The following is a 22,755-nucleotide window of genomic DNA, read 5'->3' as shown; positions in this document are numbered from 1 at the left end:
ACCCTGCCATAAGGGGGGCAGAACATACCAAACACCTCTATCTGGCCACAGCTCACTTTGGTTCTTCCTAACCCTCTGGAGGAGGCAGGGCCTATTTTTCCGATGAGAAAACAGGCCTAGAGATATGGAGACCTGCGGAAGATCCCACATTTCACGGGAAAACCGGAGACTTTCTACACTAGAGTCAGGGACCACTGGGCCGAACGAAGAAATCTCGCCTTTCACCAAGCCCAGAACTGGGCATGGGGTGGATTTGCTCGCTGCCCCTTCCAGAATTCGACGAAAAGGAGGTGGGGTTAGCAGGCGCTCGGCAGGGCGGGCTCGCTCTTGACACGTGGCAGCGCTCAGCCAATTGGCGCGGGGCGTCCGTAGCCACGGCAACAGGTTGCTTATGCAGTCGGAGCTGAGCGCCTTTCGCACGACTTGGAGTTACGGTTTATCTGATACCCCGGTACCCCTACGCAAGCAAGCCCACATCGACACACATTCACACACGCCCTTCAGCACCCCCTCCCAGCACCACGACCATGGACGACGACTATGAAGCGTACCACAGTCTGTTCTTGTCGCTGCTCGGTAAGCCCCGGGAAGAAGCGTCTGCAGGGAGCGCTCAGCGCCCTAAGGACGCGTGAAAGTGGGATGAGGGCAAAAACTCAGCCACAGATCTTATTGTGCCGACCCCCTCTGGGTGAAGGGTTGCCATGGAGTCGGGGGCAGGTCATGTACATTTCTGAGATTTCCACCTGAGCCTAGTTGGAGGAACCAGAGGCCCGACCCATGTGACGGGAGCCCTCCAGCTCGCCCTGTTTCTCTGCGGGACATTAGTGTATTCAGTACTGGAGGAGAGGCATGGAGAAGACCAGTCTTCAAGGTTTTGGCAGTAATGTGCTGGGGACCAAGTTCTTGGCAAAACAATGCAGCTTCACGGGTAAAGGACAGAGATAAATGGATAATTACAGAATAAGAAGGGGTGAATGCCGGGCCAAGGGATGACACCCAGGAGTAAAAGGTGTGCTGAGGGTATGGGATGGGGAGGAACAGTTCCAAGCTTTTGGAAAAGATCTTTACACTGGAGCTTAAAGGATAAAAAGGAGTTCTCCAAACCAAAAGGGGAAGGAAAAGCATTTCGGGCAAGGAAACAGCATGCCCCAAGAGGTCTGGTGTCTCTGGAAATGAGGTGAGAGAGGTCAGAAGGGACAAGATCATAAAAGATCCCGCAAGCCAGGAGATGGAGAGGCCACTGGGAGTGGCAGGACTGGACTGGGAGGAGTCAGAAAAGACCTGAGACTGAGTTGGCAGACTCAGAATGTTGGTGTGGGGAGATGAGAGCTGGGGCTATAAAGCTTGAAGACTGAAGGTCTTCTCCATGCCCCTTCTCCAGCACTGAACACATTAATGCCCAGTGGAGAAACAGGGAGAGCTGGAGAGGCTGGCCACCTTTCCCAGGCACACAGGTCAGGGCTCTGGTCAAATGCTCAAGCTAAAGATGCTGGGAGGTGAGGGAGAAGGCCCAGGCTAGAGGGAACTACAGGGACTTGGGGGCTGGTTGGTCAGGAAACACAGAAGGGGCAAATAAAGATGGTTCTCAAGTTGGCAGCTGGGGGACCTGGTAAATGGAGATGTCTTCCACAGAGATAGAGAACGTACGCAAAGGACCCAGTTAGTGGGAGCAGGGGCACAAAGACAAATCCAGTCTTGGTTGGTTGAGTTTAAGATCCTTGTCAGTGGCTGGGCACAGTATCTCCCGCCTGTAATCCCAGCACTGTGGGAAGCTGAGGCAGGAGGATTGCTTGAGCCCAGGAGTTTGAGAATAGCCTGGGCAACATAGTGAGATACCATCTCTACAAAATTGTTTTTAAAAGTTAGCCGGGCCTGGGCGGGGTGGCTCACGCCTGTAATCTCAGCACTTTAGGAGGCTGAGGTGGGTGGATCACGAGGTCAGGAGATAGAGACCATCCTGGCTAACACAGTGAAACCCTGTCTCTACTAAAAATACAAAAAATTAGCCGGGCATGGTGGCAGGCGCCTGTAGTCCCAGCTACTCAGGAGGCTGAGGCAGGAGAATGGCGTGAACCAGGGAGGCGGAGCTTGCAGTGAGCCGAGATCGTGCCATTGCACTCCAGCCTGGGTGACAGAGCGAGACTCCATCTCAAAAAAAAAAAAAAAAAAAAAAGTTAGCCGGGCGTAATAGCATGCACCTGTAGCCCTAGCTACTCAGGAGGCTGAGCTGGGAGGATCATTTGAGCCTAGGAGTCCAAGGCTGCAGTGAGCTATGATTGAGCCACTGTACTCCAGCTTGGGGAACAGAGCAAGACCCTATCTCAATTAAAAATAAATAATAAAAAAAGATACCTGGCTGGGCGCGGTGGCTCACGCCTGTAATCCCAGAACTTTGGGAGGCCGAGGCAGGCAGATCATGAGGTCAGGAGATCGAGACCATCCTGGCTAACACGGTGAAACCCCGTCTCTACTAAAAACACAAAAAATTAGCCAGGCGTGGTGGTGGACGCTTGTAGTCCCAGCTACTCGGGAGGCTGAGGCAGGAGAATGGCATGAACCCGGGAGGCAGAGCTTGCAGTGAGCCAAGATCGTGCCACTGCACTTTAGCCTGGGCAACAGAGCAAGAGTCCATCTCAAAAAAAAAAAAAAAAAAGATCCCTGTAAGCCATCCAGGTGGAGATGTTTTAGGAACAACTGGAGGTATAAACTTGGAGCTAATTCTAAGTCAAAAATATTGGTATGGATGTCCCCAGCATACAGAAGGTCATAGAAACATGAGAGTGGAAGGGATTATTTGAAAAAAGAAGAGACCCTGGGTATAAGCCTGGAAGCAACAACCTTTAAGGAGTAATCAGCAAAAGAGGGGCCCAAAAACAGTAGCCGGAGAGGTAGAATTGGATATAGCAAGAGATTGAATCAAGCCAAGAGCAGGGAGAATTTCAAGAAAGAGTGGAATTGTTTCCAGACACCTATAGGCTGTCCGAGAAAAGAGAGAACAAGTGTGTTTTCTGGGACATCCATGGGGAGGACTAGAACCAAGGGGTAGAAAGTCCAGGGAAACAAATTCTGGGTCAATATAAGGAAGTATTTTCTAGCGGTCAGAGTTTAGTGTCCACCATGTTAAGCAGAAAGCTCCACATCACTGGAGATATATAAACAGAGGCAAAGTCTGCCAGTGGCATTGAGGAGAGCGTCCCTGACCTGGGCAGGTGATTGAACTAGTTGGCGTCTGAGAGATTTCCTCACCAATTTCCTAGGAACATTGTCACGTAGTCTCTACCCATAACTACACAATGACAGCCTCTTTTATTATAAGAGCACATTTCCCTTTCTGTCAATGGACACAGGACTCCAAAGAGCACTAGAATGAAGCCTCCTGAAGAGGGTGTGGTGGGCAGGCACCCTTGGAAAGTGGAGTCAGGGGCTGGTGCAGGTTTAGAACTATGTGAGGAGAAGGACTCGGCCAGGGGAAGCCCTGGGGAATGCAGTGCTCTTCAGAGGGCACAGCAAATGCAAAAACTGAAAACCCAGATCCAGGAAGGAACCAGGCACCTCGGACAACAGAAAGGAGGACAGCAGCTGGGACCACATGAGTGAGGGGGTGGGGGCTGGAAGGTGACAAGGGAAGAGTGGGGAGCAGGGCCAGTGAAGGCAGCTTTGTAGGCCACAGAAGGAGGCAGGTATTTATTCAAAGAGCACTAAGAATCCATTGAATGGTTTCAAATGGGGGAGGGACAGACTGTGAATTTACATTTGTAAGGCTCTCCTGGCTGAGGGCAGAACATGGATTGGGGGTCTCGGGAGGACCCAAATGAGAGCAGCAAGACCTGTGGGGAGCAGGTTTTGTGTTCCCGAGGCCTGCAGGGTAAAGTTTCAATCTCTTAGCCTGGCATTTGAGATGACGCCAACCTTATTTCCCACTAACCTCCTCCTTTACACACAGTGGGCTCCCAACATGTGGAACTGTCTGGTGACCCTAAAATCCCCAAATCCCACTCCTGACCTTTCCCCATCCCTGCCCCTCCACCCCGTGAAGCCAGACCATTCTTGAAGATCCACATCAAAGACACCTCTTCCTTGATGCCCTCCCAGGTCCCACAGTCAGCATTTCTCCCCCAACTGAGAACATCTTGTTACCCTCTGGGTGCCCCACCTTGTTCCATTGGGTGGACTGAGAACGGGTGAACCATGGTAGGTGCCCAGCCTAGTTTAATCTGCACCTGGTACAGCATCAAGCCCTGGGGGATTCTCAGTAAATACTGATTTGATGAATGACTACATTCTCAGTCATCCCCTGCTGGGAATGAACTTTCTTGTGGTCAAAGTAATGATACATGTGTTGTTTAGAAGTGTTCACTTCCATCCCTATTGATGTGTAATATCTGTTCTAGCATTGCTATAAAGAACTACCTCAGACTAGGTAATTTATAAAGAAATGAGGTTTAATTGACTCACAGTTCCTCAGGCTGTACAGGAAGCATGGCTGGGGAGGCCTCAGGAAACTTACAATCATGGCGGAAGGCAAAGACAGGCACATCTTACATAACCCAAGAAAGAGGAAGAGAGAGCCGGGGGAGGTGCTACTCTTTCAAACAACCAGATCTTGTGAGCACTGGCTCTCATGAGAACAGCAAGGGGGAAGTCCTCTCCCATGATCCAATCACCTCCCACTAGGCCCCTCCTCCAACAATGGGGATTATAATTTAACATGAGATTTGGGCAAGGACACAGATGCAAACCATACCATGATGTTTACCTTTATTATTTGCTGACTATGAAAGGAACACATGGGCCTTGTAAAGAGACTTAACAAATGTACTGAATGTCCACTTTGGGCCAGGCTGGGCACCGAGGACACAGGGGATCTAAGACACAGTCCTTGTCACTGGGAAACTTAGAGGCTGTTGGGAAAGAAAGATGCAGAAAGTATCTTCATTTCAGAAAAATATGGTAAATGCTTATGATGGGACTAAGTATGGGGGCTATGGGACCCAGAGGGCCCATGAGATGGGGAGTGGGAGGGCTTCAAGGGGCCGGGATGCCTGAGCTGAGTCTCAAAGGGTGAGTCCAGGGATCAAGAAGTGAAGCAGGGAGGGAGAAGAGCATGTCATGGGGAGGAAACAGCATGGCTTGTGTGTGTGTTGGTGGGGCAGATCTGTTTGGATACAAACAATAGGGAAGGCAGAAGGAGCCAGAAAAATCGGAGAGGCTGGTAGGGGCGAGAGGACCAGGTAGGGCCAGGTTAAGGAGCTTGAACTTTATTCTAGAGGCATTTGGGAGCCATGGACAGGTTTTAAGCAAGGGAGTTTGGATTTTAGGAGGAAAATGACAGTGACAGTATTTCCAATAAGATTGTTATATCCCTTCTGATTTTTTTTTATTTTTTTGAAAAAGGGTTTCTGTTGCCCAGGCTGGAGTACAATGAGGGTAATCTCAGCTCACTGTAGCCTTGACCTTCCAGGCTCAAGTGATCCTCCCACCTCAGCCTCCTAAGGAGCTGTGACTACAGGCGTGCACCACCATGCCCGGCTAGTTTTTAAATTTTTTTGTACAGATGAGGTCTCACTATCTTGTCCAGGCTGGTCTTGAACTCCTGGGCTCAAGCAATCCTCCCGCCTCAGCCTCCCAAAGTGCTTGGATTACAGGCATAAGCTACCATGCCTGGCCCCTTATTTTTTAGAACACTTTCAAACTATTATCTCATTTGATCTTCATAACAACTTCAAGAGGTCGATAGAGCAGAGTTTATACCATTTCAGAAGTAAAATACTTGAGATTCATCAGGATTGGGTGACAGCCCTGGGTAATATCAAGTAACAGCTAAGAGCCGAGCTCTGGGGCCAGACAAACTGAAGTTCATGTCTCAGCTCTGCTACTAATCAACTGAGTGACCTTGGGCCTCTCTAGGCCTCAATGTCCTTATCTGCAAAATGGGCATAATCATAGTACCAGCATCGTAGGTCTGTCCATTTGTCACTCACCAAATATTTACTGAGTTCCCATTATATGTAGACTCTGTGGAGGTGTCAGGGCTCCAGTCGGGAACAAGAGAGATAGGTTTACAGTCTTCATGGAGCTCATAGTCTACTAGAAAAAATAAACATCAACCAAATAATTGCACCACGGGTCTCAAAGGCAAATTGCTGCCCAAAGCGAGGACTTAATAAAGAAAATGAGCTGCCTGTGAGACATTAAGGAATGGGGGAGCCTGTGGCAAGCTGGAGAGGGCAATGCCTCAGCCCAAAGTAGCTCAGATTGAAAAATATCAAGTAAGGTGTCAAACAAAACAAGACCTCAGCCCTCATTCAGCATGAGGGCCACCAGTTTTCAGCCCTTGATGTACCCAGTTGTGATAAGTGGTCTGAAGGAAAGTGCAGGTTGTGATGCAAAGATGGGGCCTGGAGGATGAGGAAGAGTGCCCAGGGTGTGGATGGGGAGGGAGCACACCTGCTAGAGGGAGGAGCACGTGCCAACCCCTAGTCAGGATGAGGCTGGGACCACTCAGCAAACAGAGAGAAGCCCAGGTGTCCAGGACATAGTAAGGAAAGAGAAGCAAGGGATTAGGGGGACAGGCTGACAGAAGAGAGGCATGGGACTTCATTTTAAGGGCTATCAAAAGTCATGGAAGGGCTTCAAAATGAGTGCATGGTAAGTATATACCAATAATAGCAGATATATTATGTACAAAGCAACTCTAATAAATTGACTGATTTTAACATCCTTCTCATCCAATAAAATAGGTTACCATCATTATGCCCATTTTACCAATGCAGAGGTTGAGACAGGGAAGTTAAGTGGTTGCTCAAGATCATGCAGCCAGTAGGTGGCAGGGCCAGGACTCAGACCGAAGAACATTCTGGCCCCAAAGCCTCTGCTCTTAATACTGTGCTGCCTCAGATGATCACACAAGATCAGACTGGCATCTTTAAAAGTTCATTCTGATTGCCAATGGGAGTGTTGGGGGCTGGGTGTGGAGAAGATGAAATAAGAGCATATAGAGCCCTTAGCTTGCTGCCTGCTGTTGGGAGCACCCGGTAACATTAGATGAAATTATCCTTACCATTACAGCAAGACAATGATAAAGCCTGGCCTGGGATCCAGGGCCCCTGATACCCAGCCTGGAGCAAAAGCGTTTTTCCTTCCTGGCTCCTTTCAGTCCTCTTCCAGAAAGAAACTCACCTTTTAACTCTCTTACCCCAAGGACTCTGTCCGTCTAAGACTCCCATCAATGAAAATGCCACTGTCTTTGATCCTGAACTGGTCATTGCCCACTGCTTCAAGCAGTTCAAGCAGAAGGACTTCCGCCTGCCTCAGACCCGCCGGCGAATCATCATGGTGCCTTGCAAGGAGGATCGGACGCCCATTAATCCTGCATCCCAACCACAGGCTCCCCCAAAGCCCATACCCAGCTTCAAAGCTCTGGAAGCTAGAGATATCCAAGAGCAGCCAGAGGACAGGAAGACCTGGCTAAGCCGGAGGGCGAAGCTGCGGCAGGAGCTAGAGTCCTTTGGTAATGTAAAGAGGTGGCTGGAGAACAAGCCCAGCATCACACCTTCAGAGGCCAAGGTCTTACACGTGATCCATGAGGAGCAGAGTGCCCAGCCAAATGCCTCCCAGGCAACTACCAGGACCACCAGGGTGAGCAGCCCCATTTGCCAGATGAAGACACCAAGGGTTTAGGGATGCATCATTATTTTATTCCCTTGGGTTAGGCTGGATAGGGATAGTTCACCCCATTTCACAGAGGAGCAAACAGAAGTCTTGAGAGGGAGGTGTATTAGTTATCTAGTTATCTATTGCTGCATAACAAACACCCCCAAATGACTGAAAGCAACAAATATTTATGATCACACACAGTTTCTAGAGTCAGGAATCTGGGAGTAGCTTTGCTGGGTCGCTCTGGCTCAGAGTCTCTCATGAGGTTGCAGTCAGGATATTGGCCTCTCTCTGTGACATTTCCTTGGGATAAGAGGTCAGATAAGTTGGGTTTAAACATAGCTCTGCTACTTCCTAGCTGTACCATTTGGGTCTCAGTTTTCTCATCTATAAAATGGAGATAACCATTGTTCCTACCTCCTGGGGTCGCTATGATGTCTAAATGGATTCATTTATATAAGGTGCCTAGGACGCTATTGGGCACATAGTGAGCGCTCAAACATGATTTCCATCTGTATTATTATTGTAATCTCACAAGTGTCCATTGGGTTGGTTGGCCCAGAAACTTCAGGGTCAGTCCTTGCTGTTATTATAGCCAAAATCCTAATTTCATGGGTCTAACACACCCTCTTCTGCCAGCAGCATAGTGTCTAAGAATAAGAACCAGACTTGGGTTAGAAATGCAGCTGTACTGCTTACCTGCTGTGTGGCATTGGGAAAACCCTTTACATCTCTGAGCCTGATTTCTTATTGTGAATTAGGTAATACCTCATACCTAATTCATAGGATCATTTATTCCTTCAGGAAACAATTACTGTCTGTCTTCCTACAGCCGGGGCTTTGTTCAGTATAAAGGTGGGAGATGGGGATACACTGTTAATAAGACATGGTCTTACTTCCAGGGTGTCTTAGCCTGGCTTCTCTTGCTATCACAGAAGACCTGATATTGGGTAATTTATAAATAAAAGAGTTTTTTTGGCTCACATTCCTAGAGGCTGAAAGTCCTCATGAGGTTGCAGTCAGGATGTTGGCCTGGGCCACAGTCATCTGAATACTTGACTGGTCAGCCTCTAGGGACGGCCTCATGCTGCATCCTAATCCTACATGATGGAAGGCATCTCAGGGTGAGGGGGTGCATGAGAGGGAGCCAAACTGGCTTTTCTAGCAGATCCCACTCATGATAACTAACCCTCTTCCATAATAACCAATTAATCCTTAGCCCATTAATCCATTAATCCATAAATGAATTAATGGATTCATGAGAGCAGACCCCCTCATGACCCAATCACCTCTTAAAGGCCCCACCTCTTAATACCATTATGTTGATAACAGTATTAAGTTGTTTCTGACCCAGCCCATCTGTGGGTCATCAAAAGATGCTGTGTTTCTAACGAGCTCCTGGTGATGCCTGTGGTACTGGTCCACGGACCACACTTTTACTTTTGCTAGCTATTTAATAATGTAAATTAATTATAAATTTAAAAATCCAGTCCCTCAATCACACCAGCCACATTTTGAGTGCTCAATAGTCACATGTGCCAAGTGGCTTAGCAAAAGTCATGTTCAGTTTAAACATGTGTTTTGGAGGGGACAAACATTAAGCCTTAGCACAAGGTGTTCACATGTTAGTGGGGGGAGGCAGACACATCGGATTAATGGCTCTACAGTTTGCTACAGGCCATTAATAGAGGTGGGTCTCTATTATAATAAGCACCCCGGGAGGAGCACAGAGGAACAATACCCTAGGGAATGGGAAGGCCCTTTGTAAACTGTCCAGTGCTGCACCAAAGTAGAGGATTATCATCATTACAAAATATGCCTTTTCACCTGGAATTGGAGGAGGAGGATTTGGACAGATAGAGAAAGAGAGAAAAGTCTTCCAGGCAGGAGGCCTATAGCAGATGCAAAGGCTGGGGGCGGGGATGGGGGGTCTCCACCTGGCTCCAGGGAAGGGTATAGGTTTTGGTGCACTGAGAGACCAGACCAGTGGGATTACGGATACTGACTGGTTTGACAGGAGAGATGTGGATAAGAATCAAATTTTAGTTCCTATATTGTCCAAGCCTTGTGTTTTTCAGATGAGAAAACCAAGGCTCAGAGAAGCAAAGTCTCCCAGGCATTTTGTGGCCAAACACAGTTGCCCTGAACCCAGTGCCGTTTGTACTCTATCCTGCTATTTAGAGCTGCTCGGCCTCTCCTTAGTCCCTACCTCTGGGGACTGCATCCCCCTGGCCTGTCTCCTTTGAACTCTCTCCTCTGCCCTACCCTCTCACCTCTTCCAGAAGAAAGCCCCCCGGCTCGCCCGGCTGTCCTGCCAGATGGTGCCCCAGCTCCAGCTGCCCGAGCCCCCTGCCCTGTCGGTCATGTACTCCTACCTGCATAGCCGCAAGATCAAGATCCTGGAGATATTTCACAAGGTGGGCCAGGGTGAGAACCAGAGAATCACCAGGGAGGAGTTCATCACGGCTGTAAAGGCAGTAAGTGCCACCTGCTTTCTCTGGATGGGCCTAAGTGGGCAGGATGTCCATGTACTCCCTCTTTGCCACCCCCGCCCCCCCGCCCCATGCTGGGTTCTGGTTCAACTGAGAAGTAGACACAAGGAGTGCAAACTGTCAGCCTTATTACTTATAAAGCCAGATTGGAAAATATGGATTAACTTGTGGCCAAATCAGATCCTTAATATCTGCCCTGCGCCAGTCTGACCTTGAAAACCTCCACCTGAATGGAAAGTCACGGAGTCGACCTCATAACCAGCCAGCTACCTTGGGGAATCCCTGTCTTGCACAGCAGACCCCAAAACTGAGATCAGAGAAAGCTGGTAGAGTGTCTCCAACTGTCACTGGCATGTAAGTTACATGGGGGTCCTGTCGAAATGCAGCTTCTGACCCAGCACATCTGTGGGTCATCAAAAGATGCTGTATTTCTAACCAGCTCCTGGTGATGCCTGTAGTACTGGTCCATGGACTACACTTTTACTTTCACTGGCCATTTATTAATGTAAATCAATTATAAATTTAAAAATCCAGTCTTTCAATCACACCAGCCACACATTTTGAGTGCTCAGTAGTCACATGTGGCAAGTAGCTCCTCTACTGGACTGCACAGATGTGGAACATTTCCATCGTCATGGAAAGTTGTATCGGCCTAGCAGAGGTCTGCAAACTGTGGCTCAAGAGACAAGTCCAGCCTGCTTCCTGTTTTTTAAATAAAGTTTTATTGGAACACAGCCACACTCATTCATCCTTGAATTGTCTATGGCTGCTTTCATGCTACAATGGCAGAGTTGAGCAGTATGACACAGACCGTATGGCTAGCCAAACATAAAATATTTATTATCTGAGGTTTTTTGTTTTTTTTTTTTTTGAGACAGAGTCTCACTCTGTCACCAGGCTGGAGTGCGGTGGTGCGATCTTGGCTCACTGCAACCTCCGCCTCCCAGGTTCAAGCGATTTTCCTGCCTCAGACTCCCAAGTAGTTGGGACTATAGGCGTGTACCACCATGCCCGGCTCATTTTTGTATTTTTAGTAGAGAAGGGGTTTCACCATGTTGGCCAGGATGGTCTCGATCTCTTGACCTTGTGATCCACCTGCCTCAGCCTCCCAAAGTGCTGGGATTACAGGCATGAGCCACTGCACCTGGCCTTATCTGACTTTTTATAGAAAAAGCTTGCTAACTTGCTAACCCAAGTCTAGATGAATTACGTTTTTATATATTTTGAATGCAAGATACTTTACCCTGGCATGACGGCGCACGCCTGTAACCCCCAACACTTTGGAAGGCCAAAGTGAGAAGATTGCTTGAGGCCAAGAGCTTGAGATCAGCCTGGGTAACATAGTGAGACCCCCATCTCTACAAAAAATTAAAAAACTTAGCCCAGTGTGGTGGCACACACCTGTAGTCCCAGCTACATGGGAGGGTCAGATGGGAGGATCACTTGAGCCCAGGAGTTAGAGGCTGCAGTGAGCTATGATCACACCACTACACTCCAGCCTGGGTAACAGAGCAAGATCTCAACTTAAAAGAAACCCAAACAACAACAACAAATACCTTAAACAACTTTAGGAAGTTGACTGTGATGTCTTTCGTGGTTTTAAATTATTACCAGTTTTCTCACACGTTTTAAGATATGTAATTATCTCAACAACATTTCAAAGCATTTAAAGATAATGGTCTTTAATCTCCATAACCAAAAGGTTAAATGTTACATTCTTTAGCACCAGGAGAGAGTTCATTTTTTTTTTGTTTGTTTTTTGTTTTTTTTTTTTTTTTTTTTTTTTTGAGATTGAGCTTCGTTCTTGTCACCCAGGCCGCAGTGCAATGGCCCAGTCTTGGGTCACTGCAACCTCCCTCTCCCTGGTTCAAGGGATTCTCCTGCCTCAGCCTCCCAGGTGCTGGGATTACAGGCATGTGTCCCCATGCCTGGCTAATTTTGTGTTTTTAGTAGAGATGGGGCTTGACCATGCTGGCCAGTCTGGTCTCAAACTCCTGGCCTCAGGGATTCCACCCACCTGGGCCTCCTAAAGTGCTGGGATTGCAAGCGTGAGCCACCACGCCCGGCCAGCACCAGGAGAGTTCTGATCTTACTTAGTTCTGATCAAGTTAGTTCTGACCAAGGCTAGGCGCAGTGGCTCACGTCTGTTTACCCAGCACTTTGGGAGGCTGAACCAGGAGGATCACTTGAGGCCAGGAGTTTGAGTAAAGTTCAGTGAACAATGACTATTGTCTAAAGAAACTGAAGAACAAAATCATATTTCCTTTAAAACTTTTCTCCTTGAATATCCAATGTTGCTGGCAAGCATTATACACCTCCAGAGTTGCTCATCGTCCTTAAAAGAGTGAGGTGTATAGTATTCTTGATCCCATTTTCCAGGAATTAAGGGAGATTTATGTGTTACTTGTGTATAGGGATGATCCACATGTGAAATCATGCTTCGTATCCAGCATGGTAGATGCTGCCATTGAGACTGGTAGGAAGTGGGGTGGGACCCTAGAGGAAGAAGTAATCCACTCTATAAAGATGGTGACATCTGGACTGGACTTTGAAGGAGGGATAGGAGTTTTTCAGGCAGAGAAGGGGAACTGCCTGAGCAAAGGCAAAGGTAAGAAAATGCAGAGTTCATTCAAGGACCGGGAAAGGGCTCTGAGCTCCTGCAGCAGGGACCTTGGGTATAGTAGGGAGTGGTTGAGGATGAAACTGGAAGCAGGATGGGGGTCTGAGGAGGCTGGTAAGGCCTTGGCCATCAGAGCAGGATGTTTGGATGAGAGCCTGCTAGTCTCAAGGCCTTCTCTCTCCTCAGGTCAGAGTCCCTCTGAAGAACCAGGAGGTGGAGGATATAGTGATCTACCTCAGCTCTCTTGGGAAGCACAACACCATCACCATGGATATCCTGGCCAATACCTACAAGCAGTGGTCTATGGCTCAGCAAAGGAGCAGCCTGGCCACTGCAAGGGAGCGTGCGTACCCCTCCCCATCCTGTGCCTCCACCTCCCCGTCCTGGGAGCAAGCATGGTGCAGGCAGCCTTGGCCTCTCCTCCAAACTCACTTCCTCAGTGTGTTCCCCAGTTTTGGCTGACTGTGGTTTGGCCAAGCCTCTGGAAATTTTCAGGCCCAGAGATTAACTAAGGAGTATATATTCCCTTGAGTGCCCAGCTACCACTGCGTCCATTCAAAGACAAATGAGTCCCAGCCCTTGTTCTTAGAGGAGGATACTCAGCCCATCAGAGCCCACCTGAGAGACTGAGGACTGACCAAATGGCAAGCCTTTCCAGGGACATTTATGTGTATGTGGGTCCAAGGCCTCCTCACTATTAATCCATAGCTTATTGATAAAATTCTTGTTCAGAACCAGAATTAGCACGTTTACAGTTTATTGGAAAGTATATTTTGGTATTCTGCTATCAGGGGTATTATGGCAGGGTTGCTGTCAACAGTTGTAAAGATTGTGCTTGGCTCAAGTTCCATCTGCCAAGCAATACACTTGTGGGGCCACATCTGTCCAGACAAGGCACAGAGGCAAATTAGAAATGGACTTGCTAAAGCTCTGGCTGTGAATTTACTCTACAACACAAAGGTGCATTGTATAATATTTCTTTATATCTTAGTACCATTCTTGTAATAAACAAACAAACAAACAAAAAAGAACAATTACAACCACCCACCCATTCCAGCACCCTTCCCAAACATAGCCACAGCTTTGTTTTTCTAAGTGAAACAAATCTTGCTCTGTTCCCATCCACCAGGTTGGCAGGAACTTAATCTCATGCATGTTTGGGGCCTCCTTGTCCTCCCTGAGTCACACAGGAGCCCTGGAGGAGGCAGTGGAGGGGTTTCTTAACAATGGTAAAGATCCGGGGGGAGGCCGTTGGAGTTTACGGTCACATCAAGAGGAGTTACTCAGCATCCTCACTGGAGTGGCTCATTTGGGGACAGCAGGCAGCTCAGAGCATCCATTCCTCAGTCCTCCAGGAGATTTTCAATGTCCAGTCTCAACCAGCTGCCCTGCAGAGAAACTATCACCTCCCAAGCAGGGTCTCTGCCTCTCTCAGAGCTCAGGGAAGCTCAGCACCCCAACAGTCACCTCCTGCATGTGTCACCACCCCAACAGTAGTAATCTCCTTTATGTCCAGCACATTTTTAAGGTCGCCTCAAGTTGGGCTGCTTTCCCTCTGATACTCTTTGTGCCTTTTTGTTATAAATTACCAAGCTCATCGCTATCTGTGTAGCTGGCTGCGAGTCATTTGAATGACCACAGTGTGCTGTGATGCATATTTGCAGCGGAGATATTTTGGGGCCTGTTATTTCCCAGTAAGTAAACACAAAGCCAAGCAGCAGATCTTTGCTGTCATGGTGCTATTTTGGCATCATCACTGAGTTCTTTTTCCCTGGTGAGCAACAGTGGGTAAGATAGGTAGACTGGGGTGTGTAAGAATTAAAGAAAGAGGAAAGAAACAGGAAAGGTGGCTCAATAGTCAAGGACAGGTTTATTTTAGAGAAAACAAACCTGAGATGGGCTGCTGGCCGTGTTAGGTCAGAGCCACACTCTCTTATAGACTAAGAGTTTTTAAGGATTCAGGTCAGGGTGGGAGAGTTTATCAGAGGCTTGGACTGCTTCTGTGTCTCTTTGTTGTGTTTATCTGGGAGGCAGAGTTGTGTGTCTGTTTCCTTACATCTTTCTGCAGCTGCAGGCATATCCCTCAAGTCTGCTTTTAGCTTTCCTATCTTAGTGCATCTGAAGGGAAAGGAATGTGCTTATTAAGGCCCACAATTTTACTGGGGCCCATTGTATGAGGGTGAAGTTTGGCAGTCACCCAAGAGACTTTCCCCCTACCTCCCTCTGTGCCTGAGCTGTCTTATCTGTGTTTTACTGTCTGCTCTTTCTGGCTGCTTATAGTTAGAAGAGAAGTGATTTCCTTGAAATGCATGAGGCTAGAAAGGGAGCTGGAACTTAAAGTGGTGGTGTTTGTCCCAGATGACGGTGCTCCTGCTCTGTCAGGGTGTCTCTCACTTTGTCTAAAGAGGCAAGAGTTTGAGCGTCTTGGCAGGGATGCCTTCTTCCAGTAGTTCTTCTTGCAATAGCTCTTCTTCATTCTTGCAGAATGATCTCAGTTTATCCTTTATGTCCGCAGAGGTCAGGATTGCTATTCCTGCTTCACGAGGAGGAAGCTGGAGCTCAGAGAGGCTGAGCCACTTGTTCACAGCCTCAATAGAAGGTGGTAAGGTCAGGATATTATTTCAGCTTGAGACAATGAAGGTCTGAACCAGGGCAGGGACAATGGGATTCTTTCATTCATTGGAATCTTTGTTGAGCAACTACTATGTGCCACTTCTGGAAACTGGGAACACAGCAGTGGGCCAGCCAAAGCCCCAGCTTTCGATGAGCTTGCACCTAAAGGGCTGGTGGTCAGGGAAGGCCCCTCTGAGAAGCAGACATTGGAGCCAACATCTGAGTGATTGACAGGAACTAGTCTTGGGGGAAGCACAATCTAGGCAGATAGAACTGTGAAGGCAAAGGCCCTGGGGTAGGAAAGCTTGCAAGAGACAGAAGGTGGTCAGGGTGGCTGGGTGGAATGGGTGAAGGGCGAATGGTACGCCATGGACCAGGTGGGAAGGCACCTGAGGCCAGATGGTGCAGCAGGGCCTTGTAGCCCAGGGAAAGGACTCTGGGTTTTGGTCTAAGTGCTGTGGGAAGCCAAGGGAATGAGGTGATCTGGTCTGTCTGTCTGTCTATCTATCTATCTATCTATCTATCTATCTATCTATCTATCTATCCATACATACATATCCAACATAAGGAGACCCACGCAACGGGGTCTCCTTATGTTGCCCAGGCTGGAGTGAAGTGGCTATTCACAGGTGTGATCATAGCTTACTGCAGCCTCGAATTCCTGGGCATAAGCAATCCTCCCACTTCAGCCTCCTGAGTAGCTAGAACCACAGGCGTGCCACTGCACCCTGCTTTATATATGTATATAAATATTTTTTGGCGGGGGGATGGAGTCTTGCTCTGTCGTCCAGGCTAGAGTGCAGTGGTGTGATCTCTTCTCACTGCAACCTCCACCTCCCGGGTTCAAGCAATTCTCCTGTCTCAGCCTCCCAAGTAACTACTACAGGTGCACACCACTGCACCCGGCTAATTTTTGTATTTTTAGTAGAGACGGGGTTTCACCATATTGGTCAGGCTGGTCTTGAACTACTGACCTCAGCTGATCCACTCGCCTCAGCCTCCCAAAGTCCCCCGCTCTATATTTTTTGTTTGTTTGTTTTTGAGACGGAGTCTCGCTCTGTCTCCCAGGCTGGAGGGCAGTGGCATGATCTCGGCTCACTGCAACCTCCAGGTCCCAGGTTAAAGCAATTCTCCTGCCTCAGCCTCCCGAATAGCTGGGACTACAGGCACGTGCCACCACGCCCGGCTAATTTTTTGTATTTTTAGTAGAGATGGGGTTTCACAGTGTTAGCCAGGATGGTCTTGATCTCCTGACTTCATGATCCGCCCTCCTTGGCCTCCCAAAGTGCTGGGATTACTGGCGTGAGCCACCGCGCCTGGCCATACTCTATATTTTTTAAAGATCCTATTTGCTTCTTGGTGAGACAGGGTGACAGGACAAGAATAGCAGCCAGAGGGCTGGGGTTGGTGCAGTAAGGGACGCCATTAGTGGAGATGGAGAGGAGGGCCACATCTAAGGTACAGCTTAGGTGGCTTAGGTGGGCACTGCCCGGACGTGTGGGAAGGGAGTGGAGGGGTGGCCTGGTGCCTGCTGGGTGACACTGGATAACTGCTTGGCAGGTTCCATGGCTGGGCACCCTCTTAGTCCCTCCTTCCTTCATCTCTTCCCTCCGACTCTAGGTTATATCTTGGCCAAGCACAGAGATTCCCTGAAGGGTCCGCTCAAGAAGCAGGAGGTGGATTCAGCCCCACAGCTTCCCAAAGTGGACCTGCTGACGGTGCCTGCAGTCGACACGCAGATGGAGGCGTGGCCCATGACCCTGGAGGAGATGGAGGAAGTGGGCAAGCGGTACCGCGAGCGGCAGCGACAGCACAAGGTACCTCGCCAGCCCAAGGAGGGCATGCGGCTTGGGGACTGGAGCAGCTGGGGTTCAGATCACCGCAGCAGCACCACCCGCTGGCTGCACAACCCTGGGGAGGGGGGTCTTAACCTCTACAACCACCCCTTCTTCACATCCCTCATCTGTAAAATAAGAATACCTGCCTCCTGAGGTTTTTGTAAAATGTAGTAAGATCCTGTTTCTGAAACTATCACATCCCCCTCTCCCTATTCTTTAATTATGACTTTTCATCCTTAGACCTGGCCTGCATTTTCATCACAGCTGGAATACAGGCACCTGGCACAGGGCCTGGCACTGGGTACACTCTCCAGAAATACATGGCAAGTGAAGGAAGGCTTGATTGCATTAATTAGCTTGTCCAGTGAACATTTATTGGGAGCCTACCGTGTGCCAGGCACTCTTCTGGGTGTTATAGTAAGCATAACAGTCCCTGCCCCTAGGAAGCTGACAGTCTAGTAAGGGAGGCAGACAACATCAATACAATACTACATATAAATATTCATATATAATATAGGCTGGGAGTGGTGTCTTGCACCTGTTAGCCCAGCGCTTTGAGAGGCCAAGGTAGGAGGACTGCTTAAGCCCAGGAGTTCGAGGCCATCCTAGGCAACATAGGGAGATCCTGTCTCTACAAAAAATTTTAAAAGTTAGCCTGGTGTGATGGCATGTGCCTGTGGTCCCAGCTACTCAGGAGGCTGAGGTGAGAGGACTGCCTGAGCCCAGGAGGTTGAGACTGCAGTGAGCTAAGATCGCACCACTGGACTCCAGCCTAGGGGAAAGGGCAAGATCTTGTCTCAAAAAAAAAAAAAAAAAATTATATACAGGCCAGGTGCAGTGGCTCATGTCTGTAATCCTAGCACTTTGGGAGGCCAAAGTAGGAGGATCACTGAAGGCCAGGAGTTTGAGACCAGCCTGGGCAACACAGCAAGGCCCTGTCTCTACACAAAATTTTTTAAAAATTAGCCAGCATGGTGGCGTGTGCCTGTGGCTCCACCTACTGAAGAGGCTGAGGCCAGAGGATGGCTTGAACCTGAGAGGTCAAGGCTGCAGTGAGCTATTATTGCACAGTACACCCCAGCCCAGGCTACAGAGTGAGACCGTGTCTCTAAAAAAAATAATTAATAAACACAAATATATATATAATTAAAAATACATATTTGTATTTATACCTATATTTGTATTTGTACATATAATAAAATGGCAGATATTGCTAAGTGCTATATCTACTAAGATTTGATTCAGTTGCGTGACAAGAAAACCCAAAATGTTTGAGCAGGGACCAGCAAACTTCCCCTGTAAAGGGCCAGATAGTAAACATTTTAGGCCTGGTGAGCCATATCTTGTCTGTCGCAACTACTCAGCTCTGCTGTTGCAGCAGGAAAGCAGCCACAGACAGCACCTTAACAAATGAGTGTGGCTGTACTCCAACAAAACTTTATTTATAAAAACAGCTGGTGGGCCAGATTTGGCTCATGGGCTGGTCTTTGCTGATTCTGGTGTTAGAAGCTTTAAAATTTAGGGTTATTTTTTTCCTTGTTAAAAAACAAGGTGGTGGTAGCCAACAAAAGCAGCTACCTGCTCCGCCAGTCTCCTCCTATCTTAGCTCACGGCTTTCACCTCAAGGTCACAGATGGCTGCTCCTAATTTAAATGTCACTTTTCTTTTCTTCTCTTTTCTCTTCTCTTCTTTTCTTTTCTTTTTTTGAGACAGTCTCACTCTACTGCCCAGGCTGGAGTGCAGTGGCTTGATCTTGGCTCACTGCAGCCTCAACTTCCCAAGCTCAAGCCATCCTTCCACCTCAGTCTCCTGAGAACCTGGGACTACAGGCATGCGCCACCATGCCCAGCTAATTTTTTTGTAGAGACAGGGTTTGTAGAGACAGGGTTTTGCCATGTTGCCCAGGCTGATCTCGGACTCCTGGGCTCAAGTTATCCTCCTGCCTCGGCCTCCCGAAGTGCTGGGATGACAGGTGTGAGCCACGTTGTGGCCCTGCGAATGTCATTTTTCAATAGGACGCCTCTAGGGCATGTGTACTGTGTTTTACTGTATATGTTACACAATCGTGTGCACACCTGCACACCCGTCTACAGGGCTGTGACTTCAGAACCTGAGCTTCCGAACCTGAAGTCTTCACTGACTTCAGAACCGGAACCGCAGCCCCACTGGACGTTGGTTGCCATCACCCCTCATGGGGACCTCGCAGGGGAGAGGTCGATGAGGCACTGCATCTTCCTTCTTCTGGCCAGGAGGAGGGACACAGGCAAGAGAAGGGCGAGCCCCTTTCTGCTTCCTTCGCAGTTCACGATCCCCTCCACCCAGTACACAGAGCAGTGCCGCCTGGTGCGCTGTGGGAATCAGCACTTTGATGAGCACTGCCTCCCGTCCACCATCCACGGGGATATGAGGGAGCTCATTGACTCGGCCCGCAGGCACGACTTTCTGGTCTACCTGCAATGCTGGAAGCTCTGTGAGTCCTACGGCCTCCCGCTGACGGAGGACATCCTCATGAAAGGTAAGGGCCTCGGTGGCTGGCCCTAGGAAGATGCCAAGGGAACCCCAGAGCTGGGGCGAGGGTGATGCCACCCAAAGCACCCATGCAACCATTCAAGCCACTGTAGTCTCTGGTGGGGACATTGGGAATAAGGCGGAGTGGGGGCGTGGAGGAGAAGAGGAGGAGCCCAGTCTGTTTTGCTGCTAGATGGGATTTCTAGAACACAAGGCCCGGAGGTCTGGGTTCCACAACTGAGATTTGGGGGTCTGGATTCTGGAACCCTGAGCTTGGTGAACCAAAAGCTCATTCTAGAGTAGAAAGCTCCAAGGACAGGAGTTCCAAGTGAGAAAGCCCTGAGGTTGAACATAAAGGAACAGTTGCAATATTGAAGAGGGAGATTTGATAGAAATGATAACTGCTATCAAAACAAAGCCTTTCTCTAGGCCAGGCTGTTGCTTGGTTCTTCTGCAACAAGCAGAGGGGTACGAAAGCACATGGAGACAGGACCTGCTGAAGCCCTTTGAGCAGAGAGCGCTCAGACTCAGCCCTGAGATTTCCACACTGCTTCTGCCCTCTGCTTGGGTGGAAAACACGTTTTCATACATCCAAGCTGGTCTGAGCCTACTGTGTCTCTGGGGGGTGAGCACTTCTAATATGTGGGAGTGGAGAAGGGCCCAGCCCCGAGATGACAATTTAGCAATGCCTGCATTCCAAACTTGTGAATTGGTGAATGTATAAATTTGTTTTGTTTTGAAACGGGGTCTCACTCTGTCGCCCAGGCTGGAGTGTAGTGGTGCGATCACGGCTCACTGCAAGCTCCGCCTCCCAGGTTCAAGCAATTCTCCTGCCTTGGCCTCCTGAGTAGCTGGGACTAAAGGTGCGCACCACCATGCACAGCTAATTTGTGTATTTTTTGTAGAGATGGGGTTTCACCATGTTGGCCAGGCCGGTCTTGAACTCCTGACTTCAGGTGTTCCACCTGCCTTGGCCTCCCAAAGTGCTGGGATGACAGGCATGAACCACTGCACCTGGCCTGGTGAATGTATGAATTTAATGGGCAGGATCTTCCCTGTGCTTTAAAAACATGAAGGAGCAAGCTGCACTTGGGGGCAGAGGTTTTCTCCTAGGAATCTCTGCCTAGGAAGGAACTTTGGCCATACTGGGAAATGTAGCTTTCTGAGAAAGGAACACGTCACACAGGCAGTGGTGTGACTTACGTGAAAATTAGACTTTACAGTCACAATTGATGATTACCATCTTTTTCCCAAGAGGGAGGGAAACAAGCGCTAAATTTATAGGGCCCTGGGTCTTCTTAGATTAGTTTGCTAGGGCTCCTATAACAAAATACCAGTCTGTGGACTGCATGGCTTCCACAACAGAAATTTATTTTTCACCGTTCTGGAGGCTGGAGGTCCCAGATCAAGGTGCCAGCAGGGCTGGTTTCCAAGGCCTCTCTCCTTGGCTGGCAGATGGCTGCCTCCTTGCTGCCTCCACACAGTTTTTTCTCTGCACATGCACACCTGTTATGTCTCTTGCGTGTCCACATTTTCTCTTATAAGGACACCAGTCAAATTGGATTAGCACCCACCCATGGACAACCTCGCTTTAGCTTGATCATCTCCTTCAAGACTTTATCTCCAGGCTGGGCACAGTGGTTCACCCCAGTAATCCCAGTACTTTTGGAGGCCAAGGCAGGAGGATAGCTTGATCCCAGGAGTTCAAGGCTGTGGCGAGCTATGATCATACCACTGTACTCCAGCCTGAGTGACAGAACGAGACCCTGTCAAAAAAAAAAAAACCACCAAAATCTCCAAATGAAGTCACATCCTTTCCGCCCCACCCCGCAACGGTCACATTCTAGCAGCGTGAAGTGGCTCACGCCTATAATCCCAGCACTTTGGGAGGCCGAGGTGGGTGGATTGCTTGAACCCAGGAGTTCGAGAACAGCCTGGGCAACATGGCAAAACCCCATCTCTACAGAAAATACGAACATTCATCAGGCATGGTGGCATGTGCCTGTAATCTCAGCTACTCAGGAGGCTGAGGTAGGAGGATCACTTGAGCCCGGGAGGTCGAAGTTGCAGGTAGCCGAGATTGCACCACTGCACTCCAGCCTAGGTGACAGAGCGAGACCCTTTCTCTCTCTCTCTCTCTCTCATACACACACACGTGCACACACACATCACATTCTAAGGTACTAAGGATTAGAATTACAACATAAGAATTTTGGGGAGACACAATTTGGCCCATAACAAGTGTATACAGGGGAATGTGGTCAGAGGCTGTCAGGAACACAGGCAAGCAACTTCAGTGGTCATTGTCTCCCACATGTGCTACCTGGGCTGGGAGGGAAGAGACAGAAGGAGATCCTATAGCTCTGGACGCTGACTTCCCACCAAAACATCCCTCCTTCTTCCTTCCTTGGGGAACCTCACCTTTCCGGATTATTTACACCATGGTCTTATGCAGTGGTGGAGCTGCAGCTCTGTCTTCTAAAATGCAGGCCAGCTTGCCATGTGCTCTGGACTGCTCTTCTGGATTAGGTCTTCCCCTGTGTGCTTCCTTTGTCTGCCCCACCAGAACATCGAGCCCCCCCCTTTTTTTTTTTTAAGAGATGGGGTCTTGCTTTGTTGCCCAGGCTGATCTCGAACTCCTGGGCTCAAGCGATCGTCCCATCTCAGCTTCCCAAAGTACTGGGATTATAGGCGTGAGCCACTGCATCCACCCCTGGCTTCTACAAGCTGCTGGGTTCCTACATGAGTGAGCTTCACCTGTCTGCAGGATCTCACGTTCATGGGCACACAGGAGCATCCTGTGGGTGGGACTAGGCCCAAAGCCATCTCTGACCACTGTCTTGGCCACTTGCTATTCGGTATCTTTATGACAGAGGCCTGATCTCCTAGGCAGAGAGGCTCAAATATCAGGACTTCCAGCTCTGTGTTCTAGACTAGACCTTGGTGGCTCAGACTTCAGGCTTCAAGCTCAGGAGCCAGAATTCTAAACAAGGTCTCCCCCTCCCCTGTGAATATAGCTTTATTGGCT

The 22,755-nt window shown here is 49.0% G+C and overlaps 1 protein-coding gene across 1 annotated transcript in view; it reads left to right on the top strand.

Moving 5' to 3' along the window:
- Nucleotides 1–379: 379 nt before the first annotated feature.
- Nucleotides 380–22,755, top strand: part of EFCAB12 (EF-hand calcium binding domain 12) — a 48,345-nt gene continuing 25,969 nt past the window's right edge. Inside the window, exons 1-6 of the mRNA XM_063662643.1 lie at nucleotides 380–576; nucleotides 7,202–7,638; nucleotides 9,939–10,133; nucleotides 12,955–13,111; nucleotides 17,002–17,198; nucleotides 19,521–19,734. Coding sequence (XP_063518713.1) covers nucleotides 528–576; nucleotides 7,202–7,638; nucleotides 9,939–10,133; nucleotides 12,955–13,111; nucleotides 17,002–17,198; nucleotides 19,521–19,734 — 1,249 coding nt within the window. The 5' untranslated portion in view covers nucleotides 380–527. The remainder of the gene's footprint in view (nucleotides 577–7,201; nucleotides 7,639–9,938; nucleotides 10,134–12,954; nucleotides 13,112–17,001; nucleotides 17,199–19,520; nucleotides 19,735–22,755) is intronic.

This window comes from Pongo pygmaeus, chromosome 2 (genome assembly GCF_028885625.2).
Source record: "Pongo pygmaeus isolate AG05252 chromosome 2, NHGRI_mPonPyg2-v2.0_pri, whole genome shotgun sequence".
Lineage (NCBI taxonomy): Eukaryota > Metazoa > Chordata > Mammalia > Primates > Hominidae > Pongo > Pongo pygmaeus.
This window is presented reverse-complemented; position numbering and strand designations above follow the sequence as displayed.